Genomic DNA, 27,055 nt, shown 5'->3' with positions numbered 1-27,055 from the left:
TTTAGCTTTTGAAGATATTTTGGTATTAAATTTTCTATGCCATCCAAGTATATGTTTGTGTTTGTGATTACAATCTTATGTCCTTTACTTACAAGAAGGCCATGCCAAACACCCTTGAGTGTCTGCCATTCCGACAATGAGAATTGACAAATACTGGTAATATTATCAAAAATCTTTGTTTACCTGTAAAAATTAGGCTTGGAAAATGATTTATCATCCTTCAGGTAGGGGGTTGTTGAGAGAGTGTGGTAGTAATGGTTCAAAAGTGGCCACAAGAGTGATAAAGGAGAGGGCACTCAAAATTGAAAACACCATCCACATGCCTGTAACACAAAGAAAAAGCATGGGGAGCTATGAGGGTGACCAAAACATATCCCACATGCTTGCAAAACAATGCCTCCATCTAGGTTCACATTGCACTACAACAGTAGTGGGCACAAAAGGTGAAAGAGAATTTATAAACAAACCTGGAAGAAAGGATGCATCCATTCTTTCCTGAGCCCAAGAGAATCTGTAATCCAATTTCAAGATGTCATTAGGACTCCAACCAGTGTTCACGAAACCTTTTTTTAGGAAACATACAGATTTCCTCTTCATTTTTCACCAAGCCGGAAATATGAGGAAAATAGTCATACTTTTTTAAAATTTTACACTTCTATCAACTAGTTCATTTCCTATTAGGGAAGATGCCAATTGACTATTTTGTTTTTTTTTCCCCAAAAAAGACTTAATAAAATAAAATCATACAAAGGGAGATCTCAAACCAAAAGGTAGGAAGGTCTCAACCAATCGTGGGGGCACTAGGCTGCCATAAAACCCCCGTAAGAGTGGAGGAAAAAATACCATGGTTCCACTCTCATAAATCTGCTACGCTTTTTTTTTCCAACTAGCCGTAGGCCCAAGATCATCCCCTAGTTACCATTTTTCACCGCCCATAGGCACATTTTATCTGCCCATAAGCACATTTTATCCGCTCATAGGTGATACCGCCGAGGAAGCACCTTGTGGGGTTTTGAACCCAAAACCTCTTGGTCCTAGGCAAACACCTTCACCACTTAGGGTATCACCTCATTGGAAAAATATGCTGCATTTTGTTTGTGCAGATCTAGAAGATCCCTGTATACAAGCCTAGGTGGCCAAAAGAGTATGAACGATGTCACTCCAAATGCCGCAAATCTGGCTGACTATTTTGAATTTCAATCGGCGGAAGGTGAATTTGAGCCACACCTTTCCTGAACATTGACTCCAACGCTTGCTATAGAACATGGAGAAGAAAAGAAAGAGGAAGAAAAAGAGAGAGAGAGAGAGAGAGAGAGAGAGAGAGAGCACTATTGGAGACCTAAGCATGTGCATGAGTCAAGGAAACCTCCTATGTAAAACCACATAGCCTCCCTTCACGAGACTCTGGAATAAGTTTCTCTGCATCGAGAGGAGACACGAAAGGATCGTAGCTGCCTGTCTGCTTGGTAGTGGACTTGTACCTGATTTTCTATCCACTGAGGCACATCATTCTAGTGGGCGATCTTGGAGTGTCTCAAGTGGGTAGAAAATTTCCCTCAGTAAATCTCTTCTCATTCCACCTCCTAGGATACTGTTCATGGAGGAAAGATTGTGGCCTAATCCATGCATATAAGACATCCATTTGGATGCTCCAGCCCAAATCCCAGGGTTTTCTCCTTGTGAACATGGGGACCATCCTCTCTAGCATCTTGGCAGGTCCCTTTTGTTCATGGTCAGGCCAAAAGAAAGGAACCCCATGCACATGGAAGCAAATAGTAAATTCTCTAAATGCTCAAAATGGCCCCCTCCAAACATTCTCCCCCGAACCATGCAAAGAAACTGTTTCCCTTACCAAGTCAAGACCCATCCCTAGGTGTGTAGAATTCGGCCATCTAAATTTGCTTCCTCTGTGTGTAGAATTCGGCCAACTCAATTGGTTTCCTCTGTGTGAAGTTATCCATACCCATTCCCACCCTAGACGTATGGAAGATGATGACCTTGGTCTGGGCTGAGGTTTACCTTCACATCCTTCTACTCGTTCAATTCCAATTCCTTTTGCATGCCTTCTCATAAAGAGGAAGTTAGCATGAGCAACAAAATAACTACCGACCACAAAATAATTATTACACAGCAAATGCAAAAAACTCCCACAATTTTACTTACATTGCTCCTGCGCTTGCAGGCCCAATAGCTTTAAAAAGTGACATAAAGCTTGTCGAAATTCCATTTGCAGTTCCTCTTTCACCACTTGCCTGTGAGGAAGCTCTTAATATCAAGTTCTAAAGCAGTGAACACTTTCTGTAAAGACAAAAGAAGTTAACATAAATAGCTCAAGATTTTTGAGCTAAGGCCTCTATCCAACCGGATCTACAACACTAAGATAGGTATGGCTACTTAGGAGCTAATCTAGTAAGTGTTTTCAAAGTTCATGTTGTGTGGGCACGCGTTATGATGGACACTGCATGCAGAGGAGGAATGTGAGTATGCATATGGATGCCCTAAAGGAAACAATCGCTTTTTGAGGAAATAAGGTGAGTAAAGGGTGCCCATATTTTACCCAATATTTCCCTATGGCATTTTGGTCCAATTCTATTGAGAATTCTCAATTCAGTCAGACAGCTAAACATTTTCTGGGAAGAGCATGTCAAGTGACTCTTAGTCGAAACTGAAGGGAACCACATCCACCTCAATAAATCTCTTTGTAAAACATATGAAATCCTGCCCCCAGGTGAGTATTCCAGGGGGTAAGGGTGGACCTGGACCAATGCCATGGGTGACACTTCTACACTTTTATGTCAATTTTACAATGGAAACTTGTATATATTCACTTCTAAAAGAAGCATATGACATCTGAATCTCTATTGCAGGCTATGTATTTGATCACCTAGATCCCAGTTTGGTAGCGAATTCAACCGAGTAGTAAACGCCAAACAGGCCAAGGGCACAAAAATAACAAATCTAAAGCTTTTGAAAAAAAGATCCTTACCACAGAGTTGTTAACCAACATAAATGTCCCAGTCTCAACACTTATCTGCATTCAGTAAAGAAGTTATTAGAGACATGCCCTAATATCAAGCAGAAAATCAAAATATAAATGCATGTTAAGAAGTACTTTTCTTGGAAAACAAAAAGCCATACGAATCCTTCAACAGGGGTACATTTGCAAATGATGAGTGCATGCTATGATCTTTATTTCAGAAAATGGAAATTTCGCCATTTATCCCTCTATCTACCGGCATTACATCCATAGTTTGGGCATTTGGTCTCAATCTCCCAAATGACTGCCTCTAATGTGACCCAATAGGTGTGGATATATGGGGATCCTACAAGCACATCCTCTATAGGACATGATGGTATAGTGGTCATAGGGCTTATTTGATGTGCATTCCTATGTTTCTTGTCACTGCTTTTTATCACTCCTAGCCATCCAGCAGCCAAGTAAGTACAGAAATATCATGGTGGGTTACAGAGAGACCAAGATACAGGCTTTCAACACTCTAGTCTGTGGTGGTGAGCATCTTGTGGACAAGGAGCCTGAGAGATTTAATGCATGATATGAATTTGTGGTTAACATAGCAACCATTCCACCATGACTTAAACTGGTATATAGAATACAAATGGCATGCTTCATGGAGCAAAATGGCATTACATTGGACTTGGTGGTCATTACAAGCTATCAAGCCAAATTTGATAATGGAGGATAACTGATCTGCATGGCTTCACATGTGTGCACACACATGTGCGTGTGCGCGCGTGTGCACACGCACGCACACACACACGTGCATGTGTGTGTGTGTGTGTGTGTGTGAGAGAGAGAGAGAGAGAGAGAGAGAGAGAGAGAGAGAGAGAATACGTACAGACAATAGACTTTTGACAACAGCTGCAGAAATCAGCACTGCCCAGAGTGTAATCCCAGTAAGCCTTGCTATTAATGGATACGTTGCAATCAGACCCATAGTCAAGACCTGATATATTTAAGTCCAAGAAAAAAGACAAATGAGAATAGCATTGATAAATGAGATACTAAGGCAAGATCATGCCATCCACAAGCATAAATTGTCATCAACCATGTTCTTAGATGTGTCCCTGCTGAGAGCGGTGATGAATGGAGGCACGCCGCACGACACACGTTCTATTTTCTCTGAGGCAGCAGAATACCACCACCCATCCTCCCCACTGGTTTCTTCCATCATCCAGGCTTAGAGTTGTATGTGGATATTTTTATGTAAGACCCCCAAGCTCAGTACATGAGGTTGATAGGCAGCCCATTATGTGGAACGACCTTATCAGAGATGATCTTGGCAGCAGGGTATATGCAGTGGCCAGGCCAGCAGAGATGCACAGCGACTAGAAGAATTTTAAGTGTCTTCCAGACGATCAGAAGAAAGCATCTACCCAGCATCTTACAGGGAGTCACTGATGGATTGCACAGTATACCTATCCACTTGATCACTGGTACATTTTTACATGAGTATCATGACTTGTGGTTTGGGGTTTTTTCTGGGACAGGCATGCCCCTTTAGGTGTTGGGATTCCCAAAGCCAGAGGAGGAAGAGGGTGTTGCCTTCTATTCCATTCAGTCTAGATGGCAGATGGAGGGGTGTTGTGTACAAGTGATCACACCTCGCTCTGTGATCTACCCAGTGAGAGTAGTGGGTTGCTCTGGAAGCATTGGTATCTGACCCTTCCCCATTAATGGTTTATTCATGCTTCATGGTGCCTATGGCTATATGGTGGTGCCCTAGTGCCCTATCAGATACCTACATTGGGACCCTGGTGAGTGGGAATGGACTGATGTGACAACTCCATGAGGAGCATACCTTTCTTCAGCTACACTGCACGTAACGCCAAGATGCTCATGCTTGGTCAGACTCAGAGAGTTCCCACTCTTAGGCCTCACTACGAGGCGTATGACATTACACCCCCCATTCAGAGGAGATTCTAGGAGATACTGTGGCACTCATATAGGAGGAGCCAGATATCCTACTTCTTTTGTGTGTTTCTACATGGTGAGTTGCCCACCGACCAGCGGAGATCTAATTTTGGTGTGGACATCTCGTCCTAGATGCCCAGCTCCATCCAAGACGGTGTATCATTGCTTATGGGAGTGCAGAGGAGCACAGAGGATCTGGGTATCTAGCTCTTGGGCAGATTGAGGAGTGATCCTATCTATACTTAGGGGTGATATTGCATGGTTGACTCAGTGTGGCCCACAGCTTCTTTTTGAAGGCACGGGAGCAAATACTGTTATACTTGTCCGAGATGTTTGCTTCAGGATATCCCCGAGTTACGATACACACCACCGCCACTGAGTATTGACACCACCTGGGAGATTATTGCTAGTATCATGGCATGGCATATCTGGGAGATTAGATGCTCAAAGGCCTTCGAGGGTATTCATGTTTATGACACCCAGTGTATTTGCAGTATATGGAGTGACATCATTCATACTCTTTTGGCGACCTCAGCCCATATACAGGGATCTTCTAGAGCTGCGCAAACAAAACGCAGCATATTTATGACAGAGTGGAACCATGGTAGTTTCTTCTCCTCCACTCCTACGGGGCTTTTATGGCAGCATAGTGCCCCCAATCTGTTGGATCTCCCTACCTGTTGGTTTGAGATCTCCCTCTGTATGATTTTATTTTACTTAATAGAAGTCTTTTTTCTGGAAAAATAAAATAAATTGTCATCAATAAAATCTATTGAAAAAAGGTCTCATCATCTTAAAAGCAAGTGGTGCAAGACACATCATATAGATTATCACACTCATCAACATATTGGCTCTTACCGCTGGCACCTGAACTATTTGAATAGCTCCAAATTTTTTCGCTAATCGAGGAAATATCAAAAGCTGAAACAGGAGGAGCGCAGCTCCTTGCAAAACACCAACAAACTTTGAGTAAGGCATGATGCAATGCACACACGCACGCACAGCCATGTGCATGCCATGCGGGTGCACACACACCCGAAAAAAGGAGAAAAAACAGACCAGACAATCAAGCAGATAAGGCCACCACTTTGTGGCCAAACTCTTCATCCTGATTCCCAGTTACGTTTTGTGTCCACACACAAGCCGTCTTACCAGTCACAGAAAGCACATCACCCACTTCGGAGGTTGTAAAACCTAGTCCGCCATACATCTCAGGGCTTACAGCCCATAAAGAAAAGATCTGCAGATATTAAATGGTCTTTCAATATTAGAAGAAGTTTTCTCAGTAAGGAGATGAGAACTGCAAAGAGCACATTCGCAGAGAGAGCTCACCTCTGAGTATGCCATAGAATGTAGTCCCCAAATACAGTACACACAAATTGCAGCCAGCATCCCTGAATTTCTCCAAAGTGGTTTCTTCACCACCTGCAATTCACTTTTTAAAACCCCCTGTGTTTCGCTTTTGGAAACCTCAACCACATTATCCTCCACCTTCCCAGTTCCAAGATCAATGCTTTTGCCACTGACATCAGTGTGAACCTTTTTGTCATGAGTTACCACATGGACTGGATGATTGTGCAGACTCTCCTGTAAAGGGATTAAAAAGAGCACTATAATTGTTAATGTGATGTCTGAGGTCCTAAGCATGACATCAATGCCATTTCTCCCCTGTTGCCAAAAGCAGTAGCATGTACTGGAAACATGATTAACTTTGTCATACAAAAACAGTCTGTCTACTCTGCAGCAGTTACATGGTAACCACTTTATGAGGAAGCAGGGACTCACTAGTAGTAAATGATGAGTACCAAGAACTCAAAGTTCAAGAAGTACGTATTGCGAACCATCTTCGGAGCGTTGCTGAAAAATCCATTGTGGCTCATTGCAAATTTCCACTACGATAAGCACTAGGGTATCCCACAAATAATATGACAGGTTATATCCTGCATGCTATTGTGGAACAGCCCATACTGCAACCTTAGCAGAGCTTCCTGATTCTCCCTTTACAGTGCATCATTTGACAGTAGACTAAGGTTGGAGATTGTTGGGAGCTTAACAGCAAGGCATATTTGGAGCACTTAATGTACGGAGGCTATCGACAGCAGCATGTGTATCATTTACAAGTTCTTTTCTCCATCTGATCTGATACAGCCCATATTCTCTCCTGAAATTGGAACAGAATCCAAGGCAGCTCCAGGTCAGCCAAATCTGATGGAATGCTTTCAAGAGTATCTGGGCTAACACCCCCTTCCTCTCTCTCTTTGCTATGCTTCTTGATAGGCTCTGCCAGCAACAGTGATAAAATTTCGAGAAGTCTTCCTTGAGTCTTATTTGACTCTTGACTTCTATATGTTCTGTTATACTTGATAAAAAAACATTTTTTGGGAGTTCTCGGACAATGAGAAAACCAATGGTATGAACCCCTTCAGCCAGGGTTTGCAGGCCCTCTCGGAGATTCTGGATGATTGGTGGCATTAGTACACAAGTCATGCATGTGACGGTGTTCGATGAAGACCATGTGAATTGCTTCATCAAAAAAGCATAAGATGTTGTAGCCACCCAGAGTGCCCACACTGTACCAGAGATAGGAGATTCCACCAAAGGCCGCCATTCCGATGGCATCTACCAGAGATAGGAGATGCCATCGACTCCACCGACTCTACCACGTCTTGCACGAATGCTTATATGGTCCCTCAACTCATCCTGGGGGACATCCTTAATGCTCCATCCTTCATACTACATCCTTTCCTTAACATTGGGTGTTGTAGTCACTTGTCATCAATTTGAGCATATGTGTCGTCCTATTCATTGTGACCACTACTGGGTGTGCATGGTACATTGAAGGGCATGTAACAGTGTCTTGGAGTAGTACAAGTGTTGTGCAATATTCTTGTCACTCTTGCCAATGTGTCACTTATGTTATGTTCCGCCCCATTTTGTCTATTCATACATGTGCTGCACTATGAGCGTTGAAAACTCCAGACATACTGTCCAGAGAAGAGCTACCATGGTATCCGCAGTGTGACGGGTGTGATCCTGCTGATGGCAGAGATCCCTAGATAGCTCAAAAATATAATCAGTGAGATATGCCGAGTAGATGCGAAGATCTGCCGAGAGGTTCTCGAGACCCCGAACGATGCAGCGAGCTCGATGAGGATGTGGCACTGAGAGCTGCTCTGGGGATGCCACCAACTCCACCGACTCCACCGCCTCACAGGAATCATTAGAATGATTCCTCAGCTCATTCTTGGCGGCATACTTTCCATCGAGTCCTGCTCAGTGAGTCTTGTTCATTGAGTCCTGTAGTCACTTGTTATTCTGTCCTATGTGTTGTCCTACTCACTCTGACCACTGTTGGGTATCCATGGTACAGTGAAGGGCATGTAACAGCTTCTTGGGAGTAATGCAAGTAATGTTTACAGTATTCTTGTCATTGTGTTATGCTTATATTCTAATATGTCTTAATCTGTTTATGTATACACTGTGTCGGGCGTATTGAGGACTCTGGACATTCTGTCCAGAGCTCACCTCTCTTGTCTCTCTGTCCTCTGTATGCCCAATACACACTCTCATGCTAGTCCAGTCAGCCTAGCCAAGAGTCCCCTCTCAATACGCTGCTATAGCCGGAAGAGATTCAATTACGTACCTCCAAAGGGACCCCCTTCCACCCTTCCCTATGGCGGCCAATCTTGGTAATCCAACCTTTGGTAACAATGCTGGAGGCTCAGCCAACCCTCCTGGCCTGGAACCCCTTTTTCTAGAGTGTTGGGTCTGGTAAATGTAAAGCTTCCCACTTTCAAAGGATCCACCTCTGAAGATGTAGATGACCACATCCAGCGGTTCAATTCTATGTGCAAGAGCCAAGGTCTTGAGCGGGAGGATGCCTTCTTGGTGGAAAGGGGAGGTGTTGGGTCGAGGGCGAAGGGAGGGCAGCCTCAAGGAGCTCCATCGTGTTATCGAGTAGTTGATGCTGTGATTTTCTATTGGTTCTTTCATATTTAATAGAAGTCTCTTTCTTGAAAAAAAAAGGTTTGGGCAGTTTCAAAAACAGCATAGAGGAGCAGCATGATTAGCCCCTGTACAACTAGTATGGCTGCCAATACAAGTTGGGTGCGATTGATGTATGCATGGATTGTATGGAGCAGAAAATGCAAGTACAGGGGTATATGCAGCAGAACAGATGGACTGTCTGTAGGTACGGAAGATGTCTGGAGAAGCAAGGCCAAAGACGAGAGCCAGGGAAATAGTTGTGCACCCGTGATTCCCCTAAGATTTGTTGATTCTCTCCCTGTGGAGAACCAACCCATCCCCTTTCCCAACCAAGAGGACACTTGGAGAGGGCCCCAGATTAATTGCCCCCATTAGCATGGCCTTGGTGAATGCAGCCAGGACATGTTAAAAGGATTCACATAATAACGCTGTAACTCATAAAAACATTTAAAAATAGGTTTGAGTTGATACTTACCACCTACAGAGACATGTGAACACTTGTTAGTGCATAAAATTGAACCATATCAGTTAGATCATGTCCGTCCAGGGTATTCCTGGGTGTCCCCAAGGCCATGGACAATTCATATGCATGAAATCCAGGGAATGTCCAATCATGAAGACAGTTCACCCCCACAATTCATTTCCCCAGCAACAGGTAAGCATGACATACATGGGATTTCTTTAAAAAAACAAGAAAATCACACCCAATCTCGTAATGGTGGTACTTATTTATGCTGTATCATGGGTCTGTCCATACCACCACTTTGACACAGATCCCCCATTCTCCCTTCAAACTACGTCACTCAAAGTTGGACTTAGATTGAGAGATCATTGCGAGTGTGACAGCTTGGCAGAATCGGAGACCCAGCTTGCCTGCTGGTTTCCAGCCAGACTAATCCATCTGATAAAAAGAAATTATAAGTATATGAATGAGCTACTATCCAAGAGTCTTATCCAGCCTAGCAGCTCTAGCACATTTTGCGTTGGTGCCATACAAGATGAGAAATCCAATACAACAAAGAGAAAGGATGTTCTCTCCCTCAATATATTTGAATGAGAGTTGCAATAAATCACTTACCGGAATCCAAAAGCTTGCTACAAGTCCTGCTGCTGCAAATGCGGATATGCATATACAAGGTAAAGCATAGGGAAACCTGCAACCAAAAGCTCATTCAATCCAAGCATCATAAAGTTGGTCCTTACTAAAAATCTGGCACTTTTTAATAACAAGACATTTTGTTATCTCGCCTTTTGTATAATTAATACTTACGTGTCAAAAAACGATCCACTCGGAAAGACAGTCGGGTACTTTTCCGAAGGCTGGAAGAAGTATTGCATTTTGTAAATATGAGCATAACAACGCTTTTTATGATCTTCTACTAGTTAAAAAATAGCAGCCCAAGGGCTAGATGTACATGCTCAGAACCCTCAAAGGAGGCAAAAAAACAAAGAGGAAAGGGGTGTTTCCCTCCATGGCTAGATGCAATCTGATCAGCCCTACAGCTTCTCCCACTGACCGTGGAGGGTATGAATGATGACAGTCCAAACGGAGCCGATTGACTCGGCTAAAGGGGTGAGAGTACGCTTGATGGCCTCGCTGCAACATGCCATGCAGCTATGATGCTGATGATCTCCCACCTGGTGCTGCCCGGAGACCAAGGCTCTGCCAAACTGTCGGGGGTGGGAACTGCATCAATCCTACAGAGAGTCGGAGGGCCTGCCCACCACCTGCTGCCTCCTCATAGAAGAGTGGGGCCAGTCTCAGTCACCCAGCCTACTGTGCCCCAAGTAAGAGTGCACAGTGTGGAATCGCCAGGAAGTGTATAGGTGAAAAATCCTCTGGGACAGTCTTAGAGGCAGTGTCCCTACTACTCCGTGGCGTGGCTGCATCACATAGACTCTGCCACCCTGTGAGACGTGTGGGTAGGACGCCAAAATATTGGAGTGCCGGTGTGCCAAAAAAAATATGCGTATCAAGGTGTGCTGCTGCACCAAAAAGCATAGTAGTATGTGGCACAGCTAGATAAGCTGGCGAAATTGTGCTAAGCCATGTGGCAAACCAAGCTTCCTAGCTGGGTGGCAAAAAAGCGCATGGGGCTAGATGAGGTGACGGTGCGCCATATTTAGCAAGGGAAGTGGCGCCAAAACAAAACAAAACAAAACAAAAAAAATCATGGGTGAGACGAGACGGTGCGCTGAACAAACATGGAGGAGAAGTAAGACGGTGCATCAACTGGAGTGGCGCGAAAAAAAAAAAAAACTTAGGTGTGTGACATGTGATTGTGTGCCAAAAAAAAGTAGTAGGGTGATAAGGGTGTGGCGGTGTCCCCAACAGGATCGCACCTATAGCACACCTCTTTGCCCGGGCGCGCCCAAGACAGTGTACACCGCAGTGAACACAGGGCCCCCTGTGCCCTCTGCCCTCACGAGTCGTCACAAGGTAGGAGAGACGTCAGCTAAGGGTCGCACGCATAGCTCGCTAGCACAAAGCGCACACACATGAGCAAGACCACAATTGAACAAGAACATGATGAGCAAGAGCAGTGAGAGTGGAGAGAACACCAAAACACGAAAATAGATGAGACTAGTATTGCTAGAATTAACCCCCATCACACAATCCCATATCTTTTTGTACAATGCCACTTGGCCTTTGGACGGGTCCAAGGGTGACCATCAAGTGGCCCTGTTGTCACTGCCGAGGAGCATGGTGTTCATCAAGTAAGCACAAGAGACAAGTGGTGCATCGTTGTAGTGTCAGTGCAAGTGGTGCAAGTGGTGCAAGTGGTGTGCTGGCCTAGGTGTCAATGAAATGAGCTGGACCGGTCCAAGGTGGCTGGCACTTTTGTCCAGTCCAAAAGTGATGAGCTGGACCGGTCCAAGGAGGCTGGCACTTTTGTCCAGTTCAAGGTGGCCACAGGAGTGGGCAGCCAAGGTGGCTACACCCGAGAATCTCCTTCCGCAGATGCTACTCCTGATCCCTTTTGGGATGTGCTACCCTTCACCAGGCTTCCGCACACCTTGGATCTTCCACATGCCGCCCGTGCCCGACGTCTAGTGTGCAACTTCGACAATGTCCCTCGAGGCAAGCATCTACTGTGAGTACCTCACAGATTATTTCATCCTACTATCAGAGGAATTGTCCCGAGAGTTGCGCCGTGCCAACCATACCATCCAGCAACTACGCTCGTAGGAAGTGACCTGGCTTCAGGAGGAGATGACACAGGCTACTACTACTATAACGCAACTTCGTGCCCGAAGTTGCTACTCTCAGATCTTCTCTTACCACATCCCAGCATCATGCTGCCACACTGGAGGTGGAGCTTCAGTCTACTAGGTCACACCTGGCTACGATGGATATGGATCTTGCACAGCTTTCCTCTCTTAGGGAGAAGGCCGCTCAGTTTCAGGCCGTGCGACAGACTCTGCAGTTCGCTTGTGGGGGCCTCGTTGTCGGTCCCAGCCAGAGTCAGAGTGCAGCTACTAGTGGACCCGCATCTACAGGGCAAGATGGCTGTACCGCTCCTCCTCACACCTCAAACCTCTAGTTCACTTTTGGTTACTGTTACATTCGAAGTATAGTATGTACGATTTTATTTCATTTCATTGTATATATCACTGAACATGTTGATCAAATTATCTCTATTGTAATCTCTATTTTAGACTCATAAATATCACCCAATGTCTTCACAGCCTCTCCATCCTCTACATTGGCGTTTCTCTGCCATTCACCGAGGACAGTGAATCGATTAGTCGTGGGCGATCTGTAGCCACCCTGACTGCCCACTCCAACGGCCACCTTGGTCCTTCACTTTTGGACCAGACAAAAAAGCCAACTACCTTGGACCGGTCCAGCTCATTGCATTGACACCTAGACCAGCGCACCACTTGCACTCACACTACAATGATGCACCACTTGTCTCTTATGCTCACTTGATGAACACCACGCTCCTCAGCAGTGACAGCAAGGCCACTTGATGGTTACCCTTGGACTAGTCCAAAGGCCAAGCGACATTGTACAAAAGGATATGGGATTGTGTGACGGGGATCATTCCAGCAATACTAGTCTCATCTATTTTCGTGTTCTGGTGTTCTCTCCACTCTCACTGCTCTTGCACATCTGCATGCTCTTGCTCATCTATGTTCATTTGTGTCTTGCTCATCTATGTTCTTGTTCATTTGTGTCTTGCTCATGTGTGTGTTCTCTGTGCTAGCGAGCTATGCGTGTGACCCTTAGCTCACATCTCTCCTACCTTGTGACAACTCCTAAGGGCATAATGTCCTAGAGGGGACCCTGTGTTCACTGGAGATGTGTAGTTTTGCCAAAAAAGTAGAAACCGGAAGTATTTCCACAAGGCATCTCCATAAGAATAGACACTGTTTAAGAGGCAGCTTACAACCCCAAATCGTTCGAAGTCTTTGTTTCCACCTGTAGCCACCATGGCTGCCCACTCCTGTGGCCACCTTGGTCCTTCACTTTTGGACCGGACAAAAGTGCCAGCTACCTTGGACCGGTCCACCTCATTGCATTGACACCTGGGCCAGCACACCACTTGCACCACTTGCATTGACACTACAACGATGCACAACTTGTCTCTTGTGACCACTTGATGAACACCATGCTCCTCAGCAGTGATGGCAGAGCCACTTGATGGTCACCCTTGGACCAGTCCAAAGGTCAAGCGGCATTGTACAAAAGATATGGGATTGTGTGATGGAGATCATTCTAGCAATACTAGTCTCATCTATTTTCATGTTCTGGTGTTCTTGCCACTCTCACTGGTGTTCTCACCACTCTCACTGCTCTTGCTCATCTATGTTCTTGTTCATTTGTGTTCTTGCTCATGTGTGTGTTCTCTGTCTAGCAAGCTATGCGTACGACCCTTCACGTCTCTCCTAGCTTGTGACAACTCCTGAGGGCATACTGTCCTAGAGGGAACCCTGTGTTTACTGTGGTGTACATTGTCTTAGGCGTGCCCGGGCAAAGAGGTGTGCTACAATGATGGATAATGGTTGTTGCTAGAGTTTTCCCTGTAACCCGCCACTATTTAGCCTTATTTATTATTATGGAGTCAAATGGTCCTTGCATTCTTGTATATTAAAAACTTTATCTGGTCCTAAAAAGTGCAAAAGGGAAAAGCGTAAAAACCGGAAGGGTCCTGAAGCTCCCCAGTAGAGCAGAGTGTTGCACCTCCTTGTTGCCTTCTCCTCCCCCCCTTCCCTGCTTCACCCTCCGCTATCCCCTTCCAACCCCACTCTACTAGCCGTCATTCCCCCCCTTTGTTGCACCTCTTGCTGCCCACCCTGCCACCCCCCCCCCCTTCGCGCTTCTGGCCACTAGTCCTTCCCCCTCCTCCTTAGCCCATATGTCTACCTCATCTTCCCCCCACTCACTTTCTTTTTCCCATGTTCAATGCACTTTCTTTCAGTAACATGCAATGAAATTATGCGTAATGACGGATCCTGTCACACAGAGTCTCACACCGCCTTCTTTATCCTGAGTTTCGGGAGTCTTTAGCAATCCACTTTTAGCACTTCAAACTTTAAGAGAGGAGAGAGAGAGAGAGATCTATACACCTTATTGGGTCCCAAATTACCCACTGAAGGGTACCCTCCTATCGCTAGGAGTATTTGCTTTATTATCTTTGAAGAGAATGACTGAGGGACTGACTTTGAACTGTAGATAAGCCAAACACAAGGTCTCTGAAAGACCAAGAGTTGGGCTGAGCTGTACACGGCTGTAGAAGCACCAATGATGACCGATCTCAAGCCTATGCACTCTTCCAATGGAATGTAGGAAGGCTGCAAATCTGAGGCTGCTGAGAGATGGGACTAATTGGGATTGTTCTAGGCTGTGAATGAATGCTGAAAATGATTGTATGAATGCGTTTTACCTTCACCGGAAGGGCTGTAGCAAAACAATGTGTGTATGAATGATGAAAACTGTGTAGATGCTGAAAACGCAAGGGAAGGAAAGAGTGGGCAAAGGGGCAAGACGAAGGAGGACGGGCAGTAGAAGAGGAGGGCAGGCAGCGGGCAGCAGTGGAAAGGGCAGTGCGGGCAGCAAAGGGGGGCAGCACAAGCAGGAAAGAAGCATGGGCAGCAGAGGCCGGGCAGCGTAGGCAGCAGAGAACAGAGGCCTGGGAAGCAGAGGCAGGGGCAGAGAGGAGAGCGGTGGGTGCAGCTCAGGTACGGGAGCTCTTGCGACCAGTTTAAAAATGAGAGGGTTACTTGCAATGGAACCTCAACCCTACTCTCTGCATATTCAGTTTTCAACATGTGTTTAAGCATCATTCTCCTTCATTAAGGTGCATGTAACATGTGTAGATAGGTCTAAAATACCTAAGGTACTTGGTTATTTGATGATTGTAAATGGATGAGAATATGTGAAACGTTGGGAGGGATTCCACATGCCATAAGTAATGTAAGTTGAGTGATGTCATGGATCACATGGACTAGACACATGTTGTGTGCTAGTCACTTGGATTGTGCTAGTCACATGGATTGTGCTTAAGTCACATAAAAACTACTAGTCACAGGAGTTGTGCTCCATACATGGATCTTGGAGCTTTAAAAAATATATTTGGGCTCTCATTTCAGCAGAAAATTTGATGAATACGTTGATGAGATATTTGTTGTGCTTGTCTTGCTAAGCTCTTTTTTCATTAATCTTAATTATCCAGTTATAATGTTGTGTAATTGTTTTGATCCTCCCTAGCTATTATGATTTTAAGCAATACCTTGGTCTTCGAACAAGCACTGGTGATGTTCTCAACAAAGGACAGGCGACAAGGTCATGAGGAAAACTGGAACCATAGGGCACTTGTCTTTGAACAAACAAGAACCGAAAATTCCCAACACGTGTTCAATGTGTAAGGCCATGCATCCCGTGACTATGCTGTAATAAAGAGCATGCCTTTACAAAAATGGCATCTATATTATCATAAATTGTCTGATTTGCGTGCATCCCTGCAGATGGTATACGTTTCGAACATTCACAATCTCTTGAGCACAATATTACTAGTTAAGTGTTATCCTACTTCTAGTCAACCAGAGATGAAAATGAAGATGAATGTGGAAAGAAACTGTCACACCTGAGCCAAGTACCCTCCAATAGCTGGACCAATGATCAAACCAGCCCCCCACATTGATCCAACCTATTAAAACAAATGAGAGATTTTATATTAGTTCATCTTGAGACCAAGATGGCCAACAAGGAGAGGGTACGGTAAAGAGCGATACCATTGACAGACCCAATGCTTGATGCTCGTGGCTACAGATCTCAGATGCATAGGCCTGCAAAACCTTCCTTGGTTATTGATCATAACTAGAAGCCAAATAAGTTCATAATCTTGAGCGTAACTTTATAATGTTAACCAGTGAAAAAAAAGAAAAACTTCTTCTGAGTGCTCCCTTGCAGCCCTTACCCTCTCCGGCACTACCCACTCAGGAAAGATCAATCGGATGGACGGAACCCTACTGCCCAAGCCACCACAACTGCAGTTGATTGGGAATCTCAATCACCTATCCAAGATTCTGTCCTATTGTTACCCATGCAGTGAGGTGCAGTGTGACACTTGCTCATCATCAGTGCTACACTTATATACAAAATAGTATCTTTTAGGAATATTTGTATGTTGTGACACCATTGTGAGCCCCAATCCGGGACATGTCAGGCACGAGCTACGTAGGTTAGTCGCATTTAGGTCACCTGAGGTTTAGATCATGAGAAGTCAGCCCTTTAGGTGCATATTAAAGCATAGGTACATGGGCCAGCCCATGGGGTGGCCATAAGGCATGTTAGATGCCATACTTGTATCATAGGCAGCCCATATCCCTAGTTGGCCATAGCCCTAAGAGAGGCTCAAAACCAATCCGCTAGCATGGGGAAGCAATCGGCCAGCAGCTAGATCGCGAAACAAAGTGATGGCACTGGTCTCCATCAACTCCCCGTACCGGAGTTCTGCTCACCACGTGCCTTCGCTACCCGCCCCTCTTATCCCGCTGCCCTTTGCCCTCCCTGCCGATTGACTGCCCCTGCTTCCTCTCCGCCTCTGCTACCCTTGCTTCTCTGTTGCCCTTGTTTCCTCATGCCTTTGCTGCGCCCCTCCTTCACAACCCCCCCCCCCCCCCCCCCCCCCCCCCCCCCCCCCCCCAGATTCCCTCACCTCCACCAGCCTCTGTTGCCCCTGGCCGCATGCCCGGCCTCCTCTTCTTCCCCTTGTTGAAATAATACACCAAAATATCACGTGACATTGGGGATACGGGCATCCGATCATTAGGTTTATAGCCAACTTGGTCTGAACACTCTAGGTGTAAACAACCTCTTAGTTGGAGTCAAAAGATAGGGTTTAATGCCTATTAAAGGGTATTGTACTTGGTGGTGCATTCATATCTCATTCTCATTCTCATTCTCATTCATTCATAATACAATCACCTTGTGTTGTGCCCAACTTGCTCTCTCTTCTTCTTCTTCTTCCTTAACCATGGAGAGATTATGTCCTCCATAGCTCCATGGTTGAACCTGTGATTACCAACATGGCATGAGAGCCGTGCTTCTGAGTGATTCATGCTTAATCTCTGCTCATCGAGAAATTACCCATTTTTATCATTTCTCCTCTTCCTTGCAAAAATGCAGCTCTACCCCCTTTCATTGGAGTCTTGATTGCTCCTCAGATACTCAATCATTGATCAAACTATAACTTCAAGCCTCTCCATAGCTCTTAGGCACACTCGTCTCCAACGTCAATTTGAAGGAATCGCCATCGCCAACAGCAGTCCATTAAGACAAATCAGTGTTTTTTGAAGAAAACGTTCCAACGCACAAACGCAGCCAAATCAGCGCAATTAAACTTGGCCCCGGGGGTTTTCGTGGTGTGCGAATCCTCCTGTAGTGTTTGATTTTCAAAACAACACTTGATGCATCTTCTCCCTCGTACATAACTTGAGGATCCGACTATCTAGCCTACCTATACCAGGGATCTCCAAGTGATGTAGAAAGACTCTCATCCTATCAATCAAGTGTACACTACCAGTGTACCTTGCCAAATTTTTTAGGGTTCATACCGGTACGAGAAACAACCCTGCTCTCGTGCTCCCCCCTCCTACACTTTCCCCCCTCTTTGCTTTCCCCCTCCATGCCCGCCGCCGCCGCTCCTAATCCCTCCCGACACCAACAGTCTAGCTCGACTCGCTATTTGATTCACCAATTCTATAATCCTGTGAAGATGACGATTGCAGCATCACCTCTGGCTGCCTTTCCTCCAAAGTCCCCTATTCTTCTTCTTCTCTGTATCTCTCTCCCCATGGAGCTAGTATAGTGGACTACTTGATGGGATCGCTCTCCTTGATACCGCTCATTTCAAATTTCACTCTCACCCCGCCCCATTGGTGTTGTCATGTGCAAGACATGTGCATGCTCATTCCAAGCGCTGAAATCTCTGATAGGCAGCAAGAAAAGACACAGGTTTTGGGCATGAGCCATGCGCTTTGGTGTGATGTTGGCCAACAACAGGTCGGCCAAGTGTCATGCACCAAGAAGCGCTGTAAAAGGGGCTATACTCATTGTTTAGAGACATTCCCTCCTCTAGGGAGTTGGATCAGTAGATTAGGACTCTATGAGTCAAGACCTCCTTTTGGTGAGGCAGCCTATGGCTGCAAGACTTGTACACCTTTTTTTGTACATTATGAATATACTGAATACTCAGCTATCTCTCTCTCTCTCTCTCTCTCTCTCTCTCTCTTCTCTATCTTCTATATGCATTTTGCATCAAGCATGTTCCAGGATGGTGTTTAGGGCTGAAAGAAGACTCCCACAGCTTCCGCATGTTACATTGGTATCAGCGCATCAAGCTTAGCAAAGCTAAACACTGATTCAATCCCAGATGAAGGTGCACAGGTACAGGAACGTGCACAAGTACGAGCCCCAAGGAAAGCAACACAAGACATGGAAGAAGTTCCTAGGAGGTTGGTTGGTGGTGTTCCATAACATCCAAGGGGAATGGCAGTCTTGTGAGTTGGGTGCCACTTGTGGCACACCAGGAAAGGCTTTCAAGCAACGGTTCCAAGAGAGGCTGATCCTCCAAGGGGTGGAGTGAGAGTGCCAGACTCAATACGAAGACCAAAGAAAGTGTTCAAGAACAAGGCATGGATTCCAACTTCTGTTCTTGGATGACTGTTATTATCCCGTTGTCTATTCACGGAGTCCCAACCTGTCATCCTTCCCTTCGTGGCAACCTTTTTCACTAAAAACCGTGCCCGATCTCCAAATCCACTCCAACTCTGATGAAGATCTATGCATCTGTTCCATCATGTCTCCTTTCCTTCCATCACCAAGTTTAGCAGAGGGGGATGTCATGTGCAAGACATGTGCATGCTCGTTCTAGGAGCTAATCTTGATAGGCAACAGGAAAAGACACAGGTTTTGGGTATGAGCCAGGCGCTTTGGTGTGCAGGAGATCCTCGGAATGGAACAAGAGCCTATCGGCTGCAACTACAAAGTTGGCCGACATGATAATCGGGTTGGGTTCAAGATGATGCTAGCGGATAGTAGGTAAGCCGAGTGTCATGCACCAAGAAGAACTATAAAAGGGACTATGCTCATTGTTTAGAGGCACACTCCTCTAGGGACTCTATGAGTCAAGACCTCCTTTTGATGAGGCAGCCTATGGCTGCAAGACTTGTACACCTTTTTGTACATTATGAATATACTAAATACTCAGCTATCTCTCTCTCTCTTCTCTATCTTCTGTATGTGTTTTGCATCAAGCATGTTCCAAGATGGTGTTTAGGGTTGAAAGAAGACTCCCAGAGCTTCCGCATGTGACAAGTGTGGCAGCTGATCATGCCTACCTAGCCTTCTCCCTCGCATGCCAATACACCACTCATCCACCTACCTTACCACGCCATCACCACCCGAGATACCACTTCACCAAGGAGACCTCCTCGGTCTACTATGATCACATCTTCAGCATCATCTCCGACCTCCCACTTGATGAGCTTGCCACAGCTCGCAACCTCCCTTCACACATCTGCCACACAGCCTCTTTTCCACACAATATGGGACTGTTCCAGAGAACAGTTCGTATGATAAGGAATGCCGAAAGACCCGTGCCCGCCGCCAATGGGAGATTGCTCTGGGCTCCACCATTCACCAGTAGGCACAAGTGATCTTCCGGCACCTCACGTGGAGGAAGAAGCGTGCCTATCTAGCCACACTTGAGCAAAAGCTATAAACTGTTTTTGGGATGGGACTGTAAGGAGCCCTCGAGGCTCTTCCAGGATCATCGCACACCGACTCTGATTACCACGCTCCACACTTGGCATACCTATGCCTCCTCCCTTTACCACGTCCCCGGACAGCCACCTCTCCCTCACCCACTTGAGCCTCGCCCACTTGAGCCTCGCCCCCCCCCCCATTCCTCCTCCTTCCAGTTGAATATAGTTAGAGATGCCATTGACAGGATGCAAAATGGGAGAGCACAGGATCATGATGGGCTGCTTGCCGAGCATTTCTCCCATGCCAGGGATGTGTTGGCTCCACTTTTGGTTCATATGTTTAACAAGGCAATATGCCAGGGTTTCCCGACAACTGGTCCTCGAATACCGTTGTGCCCATTTGAAGGCAGGTGACCCCATGGACCCAAGCAACTACAGGACTATTATGATTGGTCACACTGGCCAAGATTTATGGATCAATCTTGGAGCATGAGCTCAGCATATGGGCCAAGGAGCAAAACTCAAAGCACTAGGGCAAGCACGTTTTCGGACAATAGATCACATTTTCACATTACGAGGCATCATTGAGGAGGGGGGAGCTCATGGGCGTCACATATATTGTTGCAAGGCTTTTGACACCGGCCAGATTGACAAGGAGAGTCGGAGAGACTGCAGGATATGGGAGTACCAGCAGATATGCTTTGGGGGATCCTCACACTGTACGAGTCTGTCACTGGCAGAGTACGGGCCCCGGGAGGTGACTCAGATGTCTTACACAGCACTATCGGAGTGAAACAGGACCGCCCCTGTCTCCTACTCTCTTTGGGCTATACATTGATGACATATCTAACTACATAGATAGACAAGGAGGACCAGGCACACAGTTGGCAGGAGTCTTGATACCTATCTTATTGTATGCAGATGACATTGTCCCCTGATTCACCAGAGGGGCTGTAAAGGCACTTGGATGCACTACGCGCTTTTTGTGACGATCGGGACCTCACAGTGAACCTTGGAAAGACCAAGGTTATGATCTTTAACACATCCTCACAATGGGTAGGCAGATCGGCACCTCAGTTTACATATAGTGGGCAGTTTGTGGCCTCTTATGTATATCTTGGGATCATTTTTGCTGGGCCTCAGTTCTTTATGCAGAAGGCAGCCAGAACCAGATTGATGCGAGAGTATGCAGCTATGGGCTCACTTGAGAGGCATTTCTCACAGATACAGTTTCACGAGCCGAGGACAAAGTTCTCACTGTTTGACACATTAGTCACACCTGCATTATTGTATGGAGCTCCCATTTTACCACATACATCTCTAGATCTCAACCATTGCCGCCATTCAGGTTCCAACAGTCCCATGAACCCCACAGACTCCACCAGATCCGTGGTGGGAGCTCATGAACAGCATAGCAACCCGCTATAGTCACACAATTTGAGACTAGGGGGGGCATGGTCTCTCCTCCAATTCATCAGGGCAGACATCATCCACTCCTTCAGGGACACGGGGATCTTGTCTCTGAAGGCGTGGAGACCATCCGCTTCATCAGGGCAGACATCATCCACGCCTTCAGGGACACAAGGACCACCTACAGGGTGATTCAGCAACAACGTGCAGCCTTCCTACGCACTTGGAAACTGGGTCCTTTTTCACCCGGGGCAACAGTAGTATGTTATGGCATTACAGACCCCCAGTGTGGCTCTCTCCCCCTCCCCCATGGACATAGTCTCCCTCCAAGAGCAGCCATCCATGAAAAGAACACACCCCCCCCCCTACCCGCCCCCTGCCCACCACAAACATCTTAGTGTCTACCTCTTCAGAAGGTTGTAAATTTCTTCCCGGCTTTCTTTGAGGAAAAACAGAACTGGGAAATACAAAGCTTTTCCCCAACCGTTCACTTCAAATTTTGCAGAAAATAATAGCACACAAACTAACTAATAAAAGGAGAAAAGAATATAAGAGCATACCCTTACTGTCCCAAGCATGCCATTACAAATGCCAAGAAGGAATCGTGATGTCAGTGCCATCCAAAAGTTGGTGCTGAAGCCAAAAAGCGTGTTGAACACAACTCTGGAATGACAAAAAGAAAGAGAGAGAAAATGAACTAAATCAATGCATTATCGTTACAGGATACAAGAAGCCAGCTGCAATGGTTACAAAGCATGCTTTCATCATCATAGATGCATAGATCCTTTCAAGCATAGATGCATAGACGCATAGATGCTTTCATCATCATAGATGCATAGATCCTTTCAAGCAAATTGATAGATATAAAGATTCACCATTTACATTGATGCAGTACCAATCAGGATGACAGGCTTACGGCCATATCTATCAGCCACCATACCCCAAGGTGTTGAGGTCATAAAGCGCCCTAGCATCATTGCTGACCCTGCATACACAACCATCAACTCGGCACGTCAAATTTTATCTTTTTTTTCAAGGAAACTCAGGATTTTATTCTCTGCCCAGATACAGAATATGGAGTCTACACGCATGACTACTTATGCCAATACATCTAAGAAAGTATAATCAAAAGTGAGTCAGCAATAACAAAGAAAAAGGTGCAATTGAGGAGAGGACATTTGGATGCAAACTGGCAACGCTTCAAGTGACAAGGGGAGAAATCCTTGAATCAGCACAAGGGAAGCAGGAGCAGCCATTGAAGGGCGGGGTGGATAGCTTGTAACAGTGGAACCAGTGTCCAGGTGAGGATGACCTTACACCCCTCCAATTGGTCAGCCTTTGGAAGAGACAACATCATAGAAGCTCTCCGTAAGATTTGAAATACACGGATACATTCTATTCTCTCAGATGATCTTATTTCTTTCATCCCCAAGGAGAGAATAGGCCTTCGATCTTCTCAACCAATGGGAACCGATAACCTTGCTTGAACTGCCTACAAAGTCCTTGCCAAGGCAGTCATCTTGAGGCTCCAACTACCTCTTGCTACATCTTATACATGAGGCTCCAATTAGTTTTATGCAGGGCAGGGGTATTTTGTTAACAATGTCTTCTCTTTGTGTGGAATGGACTAAGAACGCAATCAGCAATGCCTATTCTACTGCTAGATTTTGAGAAAGTGAAAAGGCAGCTGATCGTGTAGATTGAAAATCCTTGGAAGAAGGCGGTCTCTTGCATTTTGGATTATGTAAGGGGTGAATCAACGAGGTCTCTTAATTATACCAACCACATAACTCACATCTAGGTCCTTTTGCTTCACCAATGAGGAGATCAATTGGCCAATCAATGACATGCCAGAGCTTGATACAGCAATGAGCAACAAAAGCAAGAGCTTTCACATTTCTATGACAAAGAGACAAGGCTAAGGCCATGTGCTACTGCTCGAGAGTAGCTGATGTCGGCATTCTCGATCTCCTCCTCCTTGCCAGGAGATCAAGATGTTCCAGATATGGACATTAGATGGGCTGCAAGGAGCCAGCTCTCATGATGAAGAAGAGTGTCTATGCCAGAACTAGCCTTGCTTTTTATAGATTTCATGGGCTATGTGAGACAGAAATGCTCTTTATCATCTGCATTGGTAACTTTTTCTACAAGTCTCCTTAACTTTATCTTTACAAGATAAAGTTTTCTTTCAAAAAGATTAGAAGACTGCAAGAGTTACTAATCTTGGATTGTAAGAAGGCTAGATAAAGACCCTTTCTCTACCTAGAGATGGCATCAAGTCCTATTTGTACTACTAACTTAGAAATTCAGAAGCCCAATGTACAACCCAGCCGTTCTCTTGTGATAAGAATCTCAAGAAGTTCTACCACCCCACCATAACATAGGGTGCTTTTTTTATAGCAATACCTTTTGCTTTGCAATAAACATCTGACTACAAATTTCTGATTTTGTTTTATACAATTGTTGTCTAAAGATTTCCAAGATACTTAAGTGCACTGTATCTACAAACATTTTAGGGATGTTTGAAGGAAAAAGGTAAACCAGGGACACCAATCCTTTCAGAGTATGGAAAACTTGATCAGTTTTCACACCTATGTAGCCTGCATATGTAGCAATTTTTGTGTCTGACTTTGCAACTCCAAAGTCTCGGACCTGCAATTAAGGCATATATGAGATTCCTACAGAGAATAGTTTGGTATGAAAAGTAATGACACTGATATTTCTGTTTCATATGTGTGAACCTCTCAGAAACAATTAATAGCCTATAACTCATCATGAACCAATAAAAGAAAAAATGGTGTCATAAATGCATGGATTCCAAGGGAACCTGCCAAATGAGGGAACAGGCTTACCATGAAGTATATAAATGGGAAAAGTGAAGCAATTGGTAGGGCTGTAAACAATCAATTCAGGAAGAAACGATTAGAAACGTGTGGTAGTTGAACCTTGGACACAAAAAATAGAGCTGAAGACTAAAAACAAAGAAACCTTATCATGCAAAGAATCCCAAAATGAGACAAGTGGCCTCACACTTGACATCACAGCTCTCCACTTGTCATTATACTTTTACTTGCCATTCTAGCTCATGAGAACCCCAAATCTATAAATTTGAGTCCTCTCTCTTCATTTGAGTAGGCTATATTGCTGCAAACTAGCCTCGATCATGTTGGCAAGTCTTCTCTATTCTTGGTGGTTCTCTACTCCAAGGTTATGGCTCTCTACCACCGCTGTAAAGGATACCACAATGCTAGCTGCTCTCTCTCTCTCTCTCTCTCTCTCTCTCTCTCAGGCTGTCCATGAAGTATACCGACTGTTGGGGACTGTTTTGAAGGCTTCCATCGCAAAGTAATACTGAAGGCAAGTGTATTTAATCATTGTATTGTGATTTTCAAGCATTGGGCATTTGTTTTCTTAATTGGTTATCTAGGAAAAGCCATTGGACACTTGCTATTGCAATTGCACATGAAATTGAGCCATTGGGCACTTACTATTGCTATGGGGTATTGTATCTCAGTCATATTGGCTTATGGACACTTTTATGGGCCTATGATTCAGCCATATGGGCTTATGGACAGCTTAATGGGCTTATGATTCAGCTGTATGGGTTTATGGACAGCTATGTAGGCTATTCGATAAGCTATGTTGGTCGGTATCCACACAGAATATACATATTCTTGGCATTTTCATGGGACTTTTTGATGACAACATGTGTATATGAATTATTCATGGTTGTATGTGGATAAATGTAGAGTGTGTGCTTCCCCAAAGCTTGGACATGATATTTTTCTCCTTTGGTAATAAAATACTTCAAGGTGGGGGGGTCGGCACATTCCGGCCTCTTTGTGGTGTCAGATGTGCACATCTCTCTTTTACAATTTTGTGGAATTAAGTGGCATATGTTTAAGATTGTGGCCACTTTAAGCATTTGATTGCAATAATGTGAAACCCCTTCCACCCACTCCAAGTTACAGAAGGCCTTGCTCCAGAAAGCCCAGGGGAAGATTGGGGGCAGTAGGCGAGTTACCACCGTGCTGGAGTTCCAAGAGCTAGCCCTGCAAAGAAAGCCAGAAACACCAAAAACTAACTAGTGCAATTTTCAAGGCCTTTTAAGGGGGGCGGGGCGGGGGGGCTGCTGATTAACTACTAATGGAGATGCCACAAATAAACTTGGAGCTTGGAGGAGTGCAATCCCCTAAGAGTGCCTTGCAATAACAATACTAAAGAAATTGCAATAATTATTATTATTATTATTTTTTTAAAGACAAGCTCTTACAATTGCAGAGGACCAAGAGGGCAACGAAGGAAAGCTCTTTTTTGGGGGGAATGCCTTTGGCAGCAGCCTTGCGGAGCTCCAGGAGGCAGCCAGGGCAGCCGTGGTGCAGGGATGGAGGCAGGAGAAGGGGGGTCTGGACATGGCGCTGGTCATCCGCAGAGCACTCCCCCATCCTCTCTCTCGCAAACGTTTTTGATTTGCTCTGTGTGTGCGTGTGTGTGTGTGTGGTCTGCCTAGTGAAGCGGGGCGATAAAGTTCACTAACAGTTCGCCGTTGCGTCACGTAGCATACTGCATGAATTTTAAGAAAGACGGAATCGTAGTACTACAGGCTTGCTTTTGTATATTCGCTTTTGCTTTTGAAAATACTCTACAAAAGAACATGTTCCCTCCATCTCTCTCCCTCTTTCTCTCTCTCTCTTACTAACAGATTGGCTAGTGGGAGGTCCTTATAAAGGTCATGATCGGTGCACCCAAGTTCAAATCCCACCCGTTGGTCGTATATGCCCTCTTGTTGCATTCTATCGACATTAATACCTCTCTCTCTCTCTCATTCTCGTAGGCTACACACACTCACATGTAAATACACACACGCTCTCTCTCTCTCTCTCTCTCTCTCTCACACACACACATACACATACACACATGTAAATATATAGTATATACAATATTATGTTTTAGATACATATACATATACATAAATACACAGACATAATTTTAATTAATTTTGATTAAATTTTAATGTGTGGAGATAGGTGGTAAGGCGTGCTCACTCATGTATGTATATATACATATACATACATACATACATTTACACACATATATATACATATATATATATATATACATACATATACATACATATATATATATATATATATATATATATATATATATGTATGTGTGTGTGTGTGTGTACATACATATATATGTATGTATATGTATGTGTGTGTGTGTGTGTGTGTGTGTGTACATACATACATATGGCTCAAACTTTTGCAAAAATGTGAGCTTCCTCAAGAATAATATTCTCAAGAATGGCTTGCTTCAAAAAAAAAAACTTTCTTGAAAGTTTATCTTAAAAATAGGTGTGAGCCTTAAACCTTATAAAAATGCACGTGTTGAAAATTAAAATATGCACTAGGGAGCTTTCACATGTCCCAATTAATATATATACATTGTCAATAAATATGAATAGCATTGTCAGTAAATATGAATAGCATCCAAATAAGTTAATAG

General features: G+C 44.9%; 1 protein-coding gene across 7 annotated transcripts; it reads right to left on the bottom strand.

Moving 5' to 3' along the window:
- Nucleotides 1–26,238, bottom strand: LOC147615219 (putative peptide/nitrate transporter At3g43790). 7 transcript variants are annotated; one of them, XM_086779250.1, is made up of 18 exons: nucleotides 25,818–26,238; nucleotides 24,533–25,596; nucleotides 24,397–24,437; nucleotides 24,136–24,196; nucleotides 22,427–22,529; nucleotides 22,105–22,207; nucleotides 16,160–16,213; nucleotides 16,012–16,074; nucleotides 10,191–10,240; nucleotides 9,999–10,074; nucleotides 6,266–6,520; nucleotides 6,086–6,173; nucleotides 5,792–5,877; nucleotides 3,858–3,965; nucleotides 2,987–3,031; nucleotides 2,164–2,252; nucleotides 468–511; nucleotides 1–323 (listed from the first exon to the last, which is right to left on the bottom strand). In XM_086779250.1, exons 3-18 carry the CDS (start codon nucleotides 24,397–24,399, stop codon nucleotides 214–216), a joined length of 1,338 nt encoding a protein of 445 aa, XP_086635376.1. In that variant the 5' UTR covers nucleotides 24,400–24,437; nucleotides 24,533–25,596; nucleotides 25,818–26,238; the 3' UTR covers nucleotides 1–213. The 7 variants fall into 7 exon arrangements, 6 of the variants coding, with proteins under 6 accessions (XP_086635376.1, XP_086635374.1, XP_086635377.1 ...); XM_086779248.1 differs by lacking the exon at nucleotides 24,533–25,596 and adding an exon at nucleotides 2,020–2,063 and having other exon boundaries at nucleotides 25,818–26,211; XM_086779251.1 differs by having other exon boundaries at nucleotides 24,575–25,596; nucleotides 25,818–26,072.
- Nucleotides 26,239–27,055: the final 817 nt, after the last annotated feature.

Source organism: Cibotium barometz, chromosome 40, assembly GCF_041138505.1.
Source record: "Cibotium barometz isolate CiBa-2024 chromosome 40, ASM4113850v1, whole genome shotgun sequence".
NCBI lineage: Eukaryota > Viridiplantae > Streptophyta > Polypodiopsida > Cyatheales > Cibotiaceae > Cibotium > Cibotium barometz.
This window is presented reverse-complemented; position numbering and strand designations above follow the sequence as displayed.

What these genes read in the sequence shown, in the direction of transcription:
- LOC147615219 (XM_086779247.1), bottom strand. Translation starts at nt 25,989, where the DNA reads ATGGGGGAGTGCTCTGCGGATGACCAGCGCCATGTCCAGACCCCCCTT. An exon ending in TTGGAGGGTACTTGGCTCAG is followed by an intron (nt 10,241 to 16,011) that starts GTGTGACAGTTT and finishes TACTTCTTCCAG; the next exon opens with CCTTCGGAAAAGTACCCGAC. An exon ending in TGATGTGCTTTCTGTGACTG is followed by an intron (nt 5,878 to 6,085) that starts GTAAGACGGCTT and finishes GTGTTTTGCAAG; the next exon opens with GAGCTGCGCTCCTCCTGTTT.